This window comes from Adiantum capillus-veneris, chromosome 18, assembly GCF_014529385.1.
Source record: "Adiantum capillus-veneris isolate H3 chromosome 18, ASM1452938v2, whole genome shotgun sequence".
Taxonomy (NCBI): domain Eukaryota; kingdom Viridiplantae; phylum Streptophyta; class Polypodiopsida; order Polypodiales; family Pteridaceae; genus Adiantum; species Adiantum capillus-veneris.
In genome coordinates this window covers 84,255,287-84,270,156 of record NC_140948.1, presented here as the reverse complement: position 1 = coordinate 84,270,156, position 14,870 = coordinate 84,255,287, and the positions used below count along the sequence as shown (strand labels likewise).

General features: G+C 39.0%; 1 protein-coding gene across 5 annotated transcripts in view; it reads left to right on the top strand.

Moving 5' to 3' along the window:
* Window positions 1-375: 375 nt before the first annotated feature.
* Window positions 376-14,870, top strand: part of LOC147435960 (truncated transcription factor CAULIFLOWER A-like) — a 130,725-nt gene continuing 116,230 nt past the window's right edge. For 4 of the 5 annotated variants that reach the window (XM_086488862.1, XM_086488864.1, XM_086488861.1 and 1 more), the window contains exons 1-2: window positions 376-767; window positions 868-970. In XM_086488862.1, coding sequence (XP_086344988.1) covers window positions 586-767; window positions 868-970 — 285 coding nt within the window. In that variant the 5' untranslated portion in view covers window positions 376-585. The remainder of the gene's footprint in view (window positions 768-867; window positions 971-14,870) is intronic. The other variant, XM_086488866.1, reaches the window with a different exon arrangement.

The window sequence follows — 14,870 nt, the reverse complement described above, 5'->3', positions numbered from 1 at the left end:
ATGTTTCATCATTTTCATGACAAGCTTCTAAAACAATGAGTGTCCACTTACTTATCTACCAATCAAATCTAATGAGTGTCTAGCAACCAACCAATCAAATAAATCTACATTTTTTTTAAACAACCTCTTCTCTTTCACTAAGAAAAAGGGAACACATCACTATGGCCTTAGCCCTTTGGGCAGGCCAAAAAGTTTTTTTCAAGCACGGCTCACAATTGAAATTTTCACTTGTGTGACAGGGGTCTACAAAGGCTTCAACTTTCAAGGCTCGAAGGATCTAGAAGGCAACCCACTTCCACTATCGGGATTTATGTTTTTGCGCAAATCCCAAAAGCACATGGTCCAGGGGGGCAAATGAGCTCGTTGCAACTGGGCCGCCCACTAGACGCTTCTTGTCCGGACGGATTGAGCGAAATACATCTGCCTACTGTCTCTTCTGAGCTCTGAGCTCTGTAAAGACTCCGCTCACAGAAAGTAAAGCCTTATCTATGTTGCCATTCCAAAATCATACACACAGTAATTCTCGCGCTCTCGCTCTCGCTCTCTCACTGCAATACTCTCTCTCTCTCTCTCTCTCTTTGTGCGATGGGCCGCGGAAAGATCGAGATGAAGCGCATCGAGAACAGTACCAGCATGCAGGTGACCTTCTGCAAGCGGCGTGTGGGGTTGGTGAAGAAGGCTCGCGAGCTCTCCATCCTCTGCGATGCCCACGTAGCCCTCATCGTCTTCTCGAGCTCAGGCAGGCTCTTTGAGTATGCGGGAGGCCGGTATGCAGACTTGATTATCACAACACCAAAGTAACTGCTGCCCATTTGTGTTGTAAAAATACCCACTTTATGTGCAATTATTGGCTGTCTGCATGGTTAGGAGCATGTCTGAGATCCTGCAAGCATACTGCGACGCTACTCATAATGAGGACCGATCTCGACCCATATTTCATGAGGCTAAGGATACCACCGACTTTGAAGCTGTAAGTCCTCCTCCTCCTCTCATACTTCCTTGAACCTGTTTCTCTTCATGAACTGCAAGCTAGGACCCATGGGTCTGGACACAGTGGTAATTCATTTCATGGCGTCAAAATTATGTAGACAAGCGTAATATAATGCTGAGCAGCTCGAGCGGCCGCCCATGCATAATGCTCTTTTGACCCTTACCCTAGCTCTTTTGATGCTTTAGACATGCCAAGCCTTTTTTTTATCATTGACTTTACTCACAGGAAGATGTATTGGGCCCCTTTCAAGAAGTTACATGCACTAATGGCAAGCCAAAACATTGACTTTCCAAGTGTGTGCATATGGCCTCTTGCACATATGGCCTGCAATCTGCCTCCACACTATCTCACACGGGCATGCTCAAATGGGATCGACGGCTTAGGTGATCTGGGCCGTCGGATGCGCACTTGGTTAATTCGGGGCGTTTGGTAAATTCGGAAAAAAAAGTAAATTCGGGCAGGCTTGTAAATTTGGGTCGATCCGCACCCCGTGTCTCGAACCCCTGACCTCCCCACCACGAGCCATGTGCACTAACCACTACACCCTCATGCGTACGTTGAAATATAGGCGACTCGAGTATGTCATATTGTAAATGTGGGCCGATTAGTAAATTCAGGGCAAATTTGTAAATTTGGACAAATTGGTAAATTCGGGGCAGCCTCTGATCGGACGGTCCATAATTGACGCGCATCGCCTTTTGCTCCTCCACCATTGATCCCATTTGACCATGCTCGTGTGATATAGTGATGAGGTGCAATCTGTGATCGCGTGGTATTTACTACACATACATGCATAGCTATATTATGAATAGGGCTTGCGATATTCGAGCATCAACATACAAGCACTTATAGTTTTCATATGTGCCACACGGCATGGCAAGAAATGTGTCTAGAAGAATCCATCCGTGACATGGTGAGCCAATCCATCAGGGATAGGTGTGATATACATTTTGTGCATAGACAAGTGGCACTTTCACATATGTATCATACCATTGGGGCGAGCTAGCGCTAATGCATTGGCATATTTACTACTTCTGCACATATGAAATGCCCATCTAAGGTTTAAGTTTTCTTACTCATAGACAACTTGCCATATTTGAGTATGGAACCACATATGCATGTCACATGTTTGTGTGTGTGTGTGTGTGTGTGTGTGTGAGATTGCCGAAACCACAACGGAAATCACATAATACATATCGCAGCTAGCTTCCATCTGCGCTACTTATTCGTGCGTCGTTAGCATAAGCAATCGTAGTGACTCAAGTCTTAAGCCAATTAGAACATGTCTAATGTTTAAGAAAGTGTCAAATGATTAGTGTTAGGAAATAAGACGTAGCTAAATAGATAATTGAGTAGATTACTTAATGGAGAGAGACAGATTTATATACACGAGATTATAGAGTAGAGAGAGAGAGAGAGTACACACGATATACGTGGTTCACCCAATGTGGGCTACGTCCACGGAAAAGCAGCCACTCAATGGCTTTAGTACTTCAAAACAAGAAGTAGTTTACAAAGGGATTATACCCTTAATGGAGCTCCCGCCTTGCTTCACTCTCATCATCTCACACTCACCTTGTTGCATCAACTTCACACTATGAAATTTATGTAGAAATGGCCTCTTTTTATAGGCCAAAAGGGCTGCCCTCTCTTATGAAAGATAGCCATGTGTAGCCGCCCTTGTGCGAATAAGTCCAAATCGGACCCTCCAATCCGCCCATGTGTGGCCGTCCTTGAGAAGACAAGTCCGCTTTTGAATTCGGCCACCGGCCACCGACCATTGACTTCCGACCATCGGCCATTGACTACCGGCCACCGGTCAACCGACCGATTGTTTTCCGATCACTTTCCGGTCGCCGTCCGGTAATAATATTCCGGCAGAAAAAAAAGTCTCAGAGGCCTCCCTCCCCGAGGCCTTTAAAGTTGCCCCTGATTCTTGTCCGTGAAAATTTTGGTTTCCGGTGAGTGATTTTCCTTCACGCACGATGGCTTCTCCTCATAATGGGGGCCTTATAAATGTGTGCTTTTACCACAGAAAATTACAAGGGTAAATCAGGCTCCATACTTAACAATTAGGGATGGGCTTTACCAGAGTGAAGATAATTAGCCAAATAGTGGATTTAATTAAGCATATGGATTAGAGTGAATTATAACTAATCATACACTAAACTTTAATAGTAATCTCATACAAATTGAAGGGTTAGGATGGATATAAGAGGACCTTTCATGATGAGAAGAGAAAATGAGGATTGTACTACTGACATCTTGAATTGTCAATTGAAAGTATATAAAATAGTAAAAATTCTTTGTCAAATTTAACACACGGGAGTGCATGTTTATCAAATGGGTTTTGTTGTCAAGGCACCTATGAAATGGGATATTTTTTTATGGAATGCAAATAAGCTAGGCTCAACCCTGATACTAATCACATAGTCCACATCCATGATGGGTGAATACACGTGAGGGAAACCTAGTCTCCTTATGTGTGATCTTGCAAAAATTTTCATTTAGTCACCTAGATTTACTAGCTTGACATGTTGGATGTCTCTCATCTCCTTGTGATTTGCATTCTTACTTGTATATTGTCGGTCGCTTTCTCCCCTTACCCCTTTGGAAGCTCGAGAGCAGAGGGAGATGGGGCTTATCATTTTCTTTGAGAAGTTATCTACAAGAGAAGTATTTGTGGAATGATCCAAGAAGGCATCAAGGTAGCCTCATGCACATGATATGCTTAACAAAAATGATATGTAGCATGATGCACCCTTTAAGAAAAAAGGACATAAGGTATAACATGTTTTTTGTATATAAAGTAAAGACAAAGTTGATTAGACTGGGAAAGATGGATGAGATATAAACACTCTACTCCGAATCATTGAAGCTGCAATCCAGAGTAAACGTATACTTCTCATAGCAAATACCATGGTCATCATTAGTTTCTTCTCTTTTCAACATGCAAGCCATTGTGTGCGCCACAATTTGTGTGCATATGTACGTGAGGGTGGGGTATGGTTCTTGTTAATTTTCTTGATTTGGATCCTTATAAACCTTATAAAGTTGTCTTGGATTGTAAGGTCCTTATGTGATGAGTGGGAGAGAGCATGACAATACACATCCTTTGTTCTCAAAACATGGTTAGAAAAAGCGCACATAAGCTCCACCCAACCAATCCCTTATTTTAAAGTGACCTCTTTATAATAAGGGCCCCTTTCCACACGTGCATCTCTTAGACTAGGAGTAGTCTTTGGACTATATTTCCATGCTTATTGTGCTCTTACATATAGGACCTTCGTTTAGACCCTACTTCCATCTCAAAAAAGATTTTTTGTTCTCGAAAACATTGGAAAATCTCTTTAAAGAGCACTAATGTTTTTCCACGCGGAACCTTTTTCACGTCTATCCTTTCACTTGTTGGTTGTTTTCTTAAGCAAATATTAACAGGCACGCTTGGAGTGATCATCAATGCAATTAACAAAATACAAATGGTTCTCAAAAGATGCAGTATGCATCAAGCCACAAATGTGACTATTGACAAGTTGCAATTTTGAGTAGCCCGCAATATAGATTCATCCTTAGGAAACTTAGAAGTTAGAAGGCTACATTGTTTCCAAAAACCATCCTTCACATACATGTGTCAATGGTCTCTCAAGATGGAAACAAAGAAATCATATTCATTTTTTGAAGATGCAGTAATACAAAGTGACAAAATCTAGATAACCAAATTGTGCATGACGATGTTTTGCATAGAAGTAGCTTGCAAAGTGGAGACTACACATGTTGCATATGACACATACATGAAGGAACTCTCAGTGTAACAAGAAACGTTTCGAGACAATTGGTTTCGTTTTGTGTTGAAAATTCTAAGATGAAACACAATACAAAACACATGTTTTTAGAAGGTTTAAGAGAGATAATATCTAGGAATCTAGTAGGTGGATACATTCTGTATAGAGGTCGTAAGTTGTTTAAATATATGTTACACATCATATGCAAATTTTCTTTGGAATCTAAGAAACATGTTTCGTTTCTCTATTTCAAGTTGTTTCGAAAATGTCATTTCGTTCCGAGAAAATGCAAGTTGTTTAAATATATGTTACACATCATATGCAAATTTTCTTTGGAATCTAAGAAAGATGTTTTGTTTCTTTATTTCAAGTTGTTTCAAAAATTTCTTGAGCATTTCATGTGACACGGATTGTCACATGTTGCAACAAGTGCAATCTTTCCAAATCCCTTAATTGGATAAGATACATTGCTAGTACATATGCTAGCTTCTTGTTTAGAGGCAATATCAAGAAAATTAAAAAATCACAGTGATATGTAATGTTCTTAGTTGTACTACTATCAAACTATGATACATGTAACATGATCCATACATTATGCAATATGCGCAATGGATGGGTCATATAGATTTCCCACTCAAAGTCCATTTAGGATCTTACACAAAATTTGTCAAATCTTCTTTTGAAGAAGCATGTGAAATGGTTGTGTCTGACTTATTTTTTAGGACTCTTTAGTCTTGAGCTTAGGACATTGCATGATGACATGATTAATTGCATTATAATAATGGCATCTGTCTTTATGGCTGGACTTTTCTAACCGATTGCCCTTCTAAAGAAGCAATATGCACTCAAAGCCCATTTAGCATCCTGCACAAAAATTGTCAAACTACATTTGAAGAAGTATTTACAATTATTATATTTGCCTTCTTTTTTCGAGCCTCTTTAGCCTCTAGCTTAGTACATTGCTTGATGACACAATCAAGTGCATTACAGTAATAGATCTCATCTTTTCTTTTCGTCTTTATCATTAGACTTCTCTAATATATTGTCGATTAAAGAAGCAACAACGACGAGGGTAGGCTTGTTGATTGAAGAAGTATTGGATGTTGTAATAGTGATGTTCTTCTTTTGATGCACCACCACAAATGCGTATTTAATTGAATGTTGCTTAACCTTAATTTTTCTAGATTGGGACTCTCGCAACAATACGAGTCACAAAAACTAAAGCCTTATCTATGTCGCCGTTTCATAATCATACACACAGTACTTATGATAATAATTTCCTCTCTGTTTCTCTCACTAACTGTGTACACGCGTACAATGATGGGTCGCGACAAAATTGAAATGAAGCACATCAAAATGATACCATCTGGCATGTGACGTTCTGCAAGTGGTATGTGGGGATGATGAAGAAGGCTTGCAAGCTCTCCATGCTTTCGATGCCCATGTAGCTCAGGCCGGCCGTTTGAGTATGCGGAAAAGGCTGGTATTCACACTTTATTATCACAACACAAAAGAAACTAATGTCCATAGTGTTGTAATAATTCTTGCTTCAACCATCTTGTATGCAATTATTGGATGTTTGCATCATTAGGAGCATGTCGGAGATCTTGCAAGCATGTTGCAACCTACTCATAATGGGAATCGATATCGACACATATTTCATTAGGCCAAGGATACCACCCACTTTGAAGTTGTAAGTTCTTGTCTTCCACTTCCTCCTCTCATACTTCTTAAACCCATTTCTCTTCTCGAAGAGCAAGGTAGGATTGTTGCTCAAAGTCCAGGTGATGTGAATACGCATTGCGCACTCTTAATTCATGTCATGATTCTATTAGAAGAGTACCAAAATATCTAAACAAGCGCATGATGCTGAGCTAAAGTGGGTACCCATGTCTAAAGCTCCACATCATTGGGCCATGCCTATCTCCTTTGTTCTTGAGACATGCAAAGTTTTTTCTTATCATTGATTGATAAGGACCAACTTATTGAGACATCTCATATGAGCCAATTAGTACTAATGTTTACATATGGAATGTAATAATTTGTGTGTAGGGAGCCAAACGCCATATAATGCTTGCCTCATATGTGGTTATTTCATACATAAGGCATGCCTTAACACGAACATACCCACATGTTAGATTTCTCCACGTGTTACTTGTCTTTGATACTAGCTCGATAAAGTGAAGTTATCGATCGAGTACTTTGTAAAACACATTCTAGAGTGAGCAGGATTCCTTATGCTTACATGAATCTACACCTAAACCTATGATTGATTTGAGGAGTTTCTGTTGACTAGTTCAACTATCAAAAAATAGGTGTTTTGCATATTACTCTAGTTGTAGTGGCCACACAGAACATATAGGAACGAAAACATGTAAAAATCTTGATTAATGCCAATGAATCTCGCAAAATTAGTTCTTGTTTGTGTGGAAAAGGCTCTCTTGGTTTGATCGCTCATGCCTCGTTATAAGTATGTGATCCTAATGGAGACTTGAATGTAAGTTTATATTGTTAATATGTTGCAAAAATTGTCTTGCACATCAATCAAACACATGTTGAGGAGCTTTATTTGATTTATTGGTGGATGCTTTTAGAAAAACATCTTAGTATATTAGAATAGTGAGATAAGCTCTTAGACCAAAATATAATAAATTTTATAAAATATTTTTCCAGCTTATGGTTTTCATATAGCTTTATTTCTTTGTAGCAACACGAACATTCTCGCTCCCATGATACAATGAACGTTCATGAGCGCTATTAGGGTCACCTGGCCACACTTGAATCCCTGACCGGGTCACGGAGGACAAGTGCTCAACCAACTAAACTAGCTCCTTATGGTTTTCATGTATCTTATAGCGCTTAGTGCAACTTGGTGCCTTTAGAAAACAATGTGAGTAAAACTTATCATCATCAGAAACCCATGTTCTATTCATTTCTATTGAATTAGTATGGTGCATATCTTGGTTGGTAACATGCCAAAGCCACATTTTGTTGCATTTTTTTGTCAATCAAAGGAATTTTCCTAGGCTCCCAGTCCTAGTTGGTCATGCAAACATGTGAGTGGAGACTCCAAAGAAGCAAATAGCTAGGTATATTAGTTGTCACACTCGATACCACCTATAGTACAAAGTAAATATGTCTACTCTTGCACCCACATTAGTAGAGAACTTGGTAAGCCCCTCGGTGCTTATCTACGTTGTCATAGATGAAATTTTTGAGGACCCCGACCAAGACGTTTTGACTCGGCGAGGTCAAGGTAGATTCTTAGTATGTATTGTAGTAGCACCTACGGTTGTTGCCCACATGTAGCTGCGGGAATTTCAACTCGTTCAAAAAGTTGCCACATGTGAATCACTTTTAACCTTGCAGGCTATTAATAAACGGGCTATTAATAAGCGCCCAATTCAAAATTTTGTATTTTGAAAAATTACCAACACATCCCAAAATTTTAGGAAAATTCCCAATATACCTCTCATATTTGGCTAACAAATCTCAAATTGTCTCTTCAAATGCTTTCTTTTTGCAACTCTTCACTTGAAGATTTGTTCTCCCTTGGTTGATAGAAGATGATAGAGACAATCTTCTAGCTAGTATTGCGGGCTCTCAAGATGAATTCATTTATTATTTTTAGATGCAGATGCGTCTATTTGTGAGCTATTTGGTGAATAGTTTTGTTTAAGACACTTAAAGATAGATCTCTATTGTAGAAATGACAAGAATACGCAAAAATTAGGGTAGTTCATCCGAAATGAAACGAGGTACTTTTAAACTTGAGGGGCATTTTGTAAATTTTCACAAATCATTATATAATTAAACCTAGATTACCCCAATATCTAGATCATAGTTTGAAACATACGCATATGTTTGAGTTTGCAAACGTTTGGTATTTTTGGAGAATGTTGGACCCAAACATTCTTGTCATTTTGAAAAGTCTAGCTTAAGAATTTCAAAATTTTAGCCTCTAGAGCTTTATGAGCAATGAAAGATAGTATTGGATGTTCAATGTTAACTTGCGGCTTGTAATTTTCAACATTGTTTAAACTATTAATGGCTTTGTTGATAGCATATTTATCGAGAAAATTGTCTAGAATCTAGGGGTCACGTATTTTGAAGCAGCCCCTTTGAAACATACTTATCAAGAAAATTGTCTAGAATTTAGGGGTCACGTATTTTGAAGCAGTCCCTTTGAAACATACTTATAAAATACTTCCATACCCGTATGCATATGCGTATGATTCCCGTATGTTTCAAGCTATGATCAAGATTTTACTTGCGACTAAATTATGTATGTCCTACATAGCCTTGCTTCCTTAAGGCTTAGTGGAAGCTTTACACCAACTGCTATGTACACTCATAACCAACCAATCTAACAAAAATGCTATCATGATACAGGGCTTACCAAAAACTTGTTAAATTTTCTAACTTGAGAGAAAAAAGGCACATCGAGAAGTTTTTGAGTTTTTAGGTCAAAAATTTGAAGGCCTTGATGGTCTTTACACTAAAATCGAGGAAATTTCACCGGTTCCAACTTTCCATTTATCGGATAAATATTGATCTTTTTTCATAGTGGGGCCCCTCATTACGGTGCAAACCAAAAATTAAGAATTGTGAAGGAGTTTATAACTACTCTCTTGCAATTTTGTTGGGTTTTCATACTTTTATTCCCATTTAAAAGTTGTTTTAGTGGGCTATAGTCTAGGTTGACGTAAACCTTTCTTGCACATTTGGTTAAAGGTCTTAATGTCCAGAGTTGTGGAAGAGTAGACTTCTTCAAGCTATATATCAAGCTTGTCTTGAAGAAACAAAGATTCTAATGTAAAAACCAATAGATACTCCATTTTTGTACACAAAATTGAGCGAATTTTAGAGGAATCCTCATCTTGTGAAAATCAAGTCTTGGAGAGAGAATCCACAAAGTGATAGAAATCCAGTATATTTTAGCACAATTAAGTGACAAAAATAAGATAATAGTCAATTTTCACATTAGAAATTAATGGGGACATTATTTTTGGTGAGGAAAAAAATTGAAAAAAATTAAGAGTGTCCTTTCTCAAGTTAGATAGGAAAAATGCTTTTGGAAATTTGTTGAGCTTGCGAGTTGTGTTCAAAGTTAAGCTTGTTAGGGATTCTGAAACCTACATACATGAGCAACTGCGATTTGCATGGACAGTATGGGACTCTCTAACGCTCCCGTCCTACGTCACAAAAATTTTCCCTCACTAGCATGGAAGTAGTGTTTGAAGTTTATCATCAGCAAAGAAAAGCCACTTACTCACTCTTAATTTTGGTTGAAGATAGAGCATTGATCTTTGGAATACGACTTAATGCACGAGCTCTATGACATTTTATTATCTCTTATGATACTTTAGAGACGATATTACAACGTGGGATCATATTCTTGAAGGAACTCTACTTATGTGCCTTGTAGCTCTTTTGATAAGTAGTGAATTAAGTAGTATCTAGAGTATGTCCCTAAAAGATGATGCTTTCAATTACATACGAGATATATAATGACACCATTAGGAAGAGGATAGGAGGTAGGAGGGCCTCGTTATTTGCCATGAGCTTACAAAGGTGATAAAGATTTTGACAAATAGATATTTGCCATGTGTGCAAGAATGGTGGGTGTGTAAGAGTCTTCAAAGGATGCACTTTTCCCCTCTGAAAGGAGATGGACATTTTTGTGATTTTTGGCCTTCCATAACTCCCACATATGATCTTGGATTTGAGCGGAGATCATAGATCTACAATCTATGTGTCGAGCTCTTTCTGTAGATATGCTACATGATATGGTTTTACCCGCTAGATTTCAAATTCCATTTTGGGGGAATCTTTAAATTCAAATAAACTAGCCATTTTGCCTGTTTGAATTCAAAAGTGATCCATTGATTACTTTCTTAATACAAAAGGTTTGACTTTCTTAAACTGCCAAATAAAGAGGCCCTCCTAGATCCCATTCTCTTCCTAATGACAATTCTCGTTTATAAGAATATTATTTTTGCTACTCTATCAAGTGTCTTAATCTCAACAGCTATAGGCCATCGACCATCTTGAAGTAGGATTTTTCCTATAGTTCCGTTACAAGCACGTTACAAAGCCAACAAAAACGGTCTTGACCCTGGAAAAAGTCTATGAGAGATGCCTCTTTACAAAGTCCTAAATAAATTTGTGATAATAGCTTGTTAAACATGAAAATATTTGAGGCTCTTAATGGTTTTAGATGAAGTCTACTTCAATATGGAATTGGTTAGATTTAGAGGTGCTTGCTATTGTGACAAGCATGCCCCTGACATCTCTAGTCACCCTATCGGGCTACTGCCCATTGACTAAAATGGTGGTCAACATGGAGCTCACACGGTGTTCGACGCATTTCTGACACCCCTTCTTTTGTAAATTTGTACATACGGACATGACACCCGATGTCAAAAGTGTGTGTGGGCTTTATTTTTGTGGGGTTTTTAGCTTGCTTTAGCAAGCACATGTATATGCACTGCAAGTCGCTAGTCTAGTGACAGCTGTCGGGCTACTATAAGTGCCCGTGAGTGGGTTTTTTAAAGGGAGACTTGTATATAACTTATACTCATGTAAAAACTAAAAAAAGTTCAATCAAATATCAGAAATTTTCAGGTTTTGGGTCGTTGTGGCTTCTTGATTCTTTTGGATGCAGTTTTTTGCCCTCAACTAGCCTTTCTACGCGTAGTCGGGGCCATGGCAGCTTGCTGTTCGCGCCAATTTTGCACATAGAGGTACATAGAATTGAAATTTGTGGTATTCAGATCTTTTGTTGTAGAAAATGCAGAGAAATTTAGAGGCTTGAAATCATCCCTTTTGAAGTTGTGGTTTGGGAGATACAATTTATTTCCCACAGCGCACAGGATATGGCAGCTTGCAGGCAGTTTGGTGTATGGTAGATTGTGGAAGCTCTCTTGTTTGGAGATGTGTGTACACTTCAAAATTGTGTTTTTGAAGAGTTATTTGGTGAAGGTGAAAGATATTTCTCTCAGGTGCATTGGTCGGTGTGTGCTGTAAATCCATGCCAAGTTAAGTGCATTTCTAATTTTCATGGTGGTCTTTTGGGTGGGCGTGTGCTGAAAATTCCCAAGAGATCACTTTTCTTTGAGTTGTGGTTTTGTTGAGGTTCTTTTGATACCTTTTCTGGTGATGATCTTGTGTCTTGAACGCTCTTGGGAGACATAGCTATATAGGTGTCCCTTGCTCTTGTTTTCCCAACAGTGTTTTGGTGCCCGCCACCGAGGAGTTGCGTCAAGTGACCTTCAGTTTACAAGTTTGATTGGATTGTTGGCTTGAGTTACCTTTAATTTGGATGGTTTATACATAAAATTGCAACCATGGTCAAGCTCAGGGATGCCTTGTTGAGGATGAATGATGCGATGAAACAATTCAAGCTAAGCAGGAACTAGAGGTTTTTGAGGATATGGTTCTGGATGCAAAGGAAGAGAAGTTATTGTTCATTGGTACCCTTCTAGGATGTTTGGGCATTGAAGTTGACTTTTTGGGTGTGAAAGGCATTGTTGATTTCTTGAAGCAAGGAAGATGGTTGGAAGATGTCAATCAATCATCTATTTCTTCATGCATTTCACACAAGAGCTCCTTTGTCACTAGTGATGGTTGTAGCAATGATGATGAGGTTGAGCCAGATGTAGAAGATGAGGTTCTTCCTCTTGATGATCTAAATATTGATGAGGAGTTATGTGCAAGAAATATTGTGAAAGAAAGAACCTTGGAGTGCATGTATAACAAAGAGGGCAATAGTATAGCTGATTTGGATGCATGTCTGAATGATTGTAAAGATGAGGACTTGTCTAGCTCTATGTGCTTGCGTTATATGCCTTTGGATGATTTTGGTTGTGATGTAGATGACATGCATATTGAGATTATGGATGATCTTTTCTCTCCTCCATCTTATGAGTTGTTATGGTACCCTGATGAGTTGTGGGTATGTGGACCCATTTGGGATATTGAGATTAATGTTTGTGATGTTGATGATGCTATTGGTGACACTGAGTTGATTGCTAGTTATGATTTTCATTATGAGCAAGAGGATGGTTTGAGTGATGTGGATTGTGATGGTAGTCTTGATTGGGGCTTTGATGACCCACAAGTTGAGATGGATGAGGAGATGCAAGTTAGTGTGTGCTATGCATTGTCAAGGGTGAAGAAGCTTATGAAAACCTCACATGCATGTGTGGATGTTGAAGAGGATTGTAGCTTGGAAAATTGGGATAGCCATGATGACATGGATACAATGGATGTTTTGTCTTTGCTGGATGTGAGTGATACATCTCACAATGGTGAGAATGCTGATCCATGGTCTTTTGATTTGTATGACATGTACGTTGATGGTTGGAGCTCACTAGTGATTGATGATTGTTCTTATGACTTTGAAGGATGCCATTATGTGTTCATGATGGATGCAAGGGATAATACTTTTCCATTTGATCTTGGTAAGGGTATATGGTGCTGATTACTTTGTACATGATGTATGTTTGTACATAAGCTTTTGCATAGTCTACTGCTAAGCATGAATGCTCTAGCAGATTGGGGGTTTGGCAAACTATGTTGGACGCATTTCTGACACCCCTTCTTTTGTAAATTTGTACATACGGACATGACACTCGATATCAAAAGTGTGTGTGGGCTTTATTTTTGTGGGGTTTTTAGCTTGCTTTAGCAAGCACATGTACATGCACTGCAAGTCGCTAGTCTAGTGACAGCTGTCGGGCTACTATAAGTGTCTGTGAGTGGGTTTTTTAAAGGGAGACTTGTATATAACTTATACTCGTGTAAAAACTAAAAAAAGTTCAATCAAATATCAGAAATTTGCAAGTTTTGGGTCGTTGTGGCTTCTCGATGCTTTTGGATGCAGTTTTTTATCCTCGACTAGCCTTCCTACGCGTAGTCGGGCCATGGCAGCTTGCTGTTCGCGCCAATTTTGCACATAGAGGTACATAGAATTGAAATTTGTGGTCTTCAGAGATATTGTTATAGAAAATGCAAAGAAATGTTGAGGCTTAAAATCATCCCTTTTGGAGTTGTGGTTTGGGAGATAGAGTCTATTTCCCTTAGCGCACAGTATATGGCAGCTTACAGGCAGTTTGGTGTATGGTAGATTGTGGAAGCTCTCTTGTTTGGAGATGTGTGTACACTTCAAAATTGTGTTTTTGAAGAGTTATTTGGTGAAGGTGAAATCTCTTTCTCTTAAGTGCATTGTTCGGTGTGTGCTGTAAATCCATGCCAGGGTAAGTGCTTCCTAATTTTCATGGTGGTCTTTTGGGTGGGCGTGTGCTGGTAAACTCCCAAGAGATCACTTGTCTTTGAGTTGTGGTTTTGTTGAGGTTCTTTTGATACTGTTTGTGGTGCTGATCTTGTGTCTTCAATGCTCTTGGGAGACATAGCTATATAGGTGTCCCTTGCTCTTGTTTTCCCAACAACGGCATTGAACCCAGCGGCTGGGCGCTCGGAGTTTGGAGCTCTACCACCTCACCTACATGCACTGTCATGCCTTCGAGGGGCAAGAAGCAGATAATAAGCTTTGAACGAGGTGTTGCGTCCCCAAAAACCATCATGACCGACTGTGCCGGTCACCTGCACTTACACGTGGACAAGCACCTCGATGATAAACCATTGCCCGTCAATATAGCCTCTAGGTTGTTGCAGGAAATCTTAAGACCCATACTTGAGATGATATGCTCAAGATGGTAAACCTCGAACTACATGAACTCACATTTAGTGTTTATAGCATAGGGTGCATATTGTTTTGATAACTCAAAAAGGTTAACTAAGATGTTCTAAATGTTTCACCTTGGAATGATTGTGAATGAGAATTTCAACGAGAAAAATGACGACAACCTTTCACAAATAGGGTTGTAAGATTATCCATAAGTGTCATAAACGTGGCTTGCGCATTAGTAAAACCAAAAGGTATGACTAGACATATATAATGCTAAATCTGGTTCCAAAAGTTGTCTTATGAACATCCATCATAGTATTGATTTGTACTATATGGTATCTAGATTGTAAATCAATCTTGTTCACAATCTAATCTTGTTGAAGTACGTACTTATATCTTGGAGTTG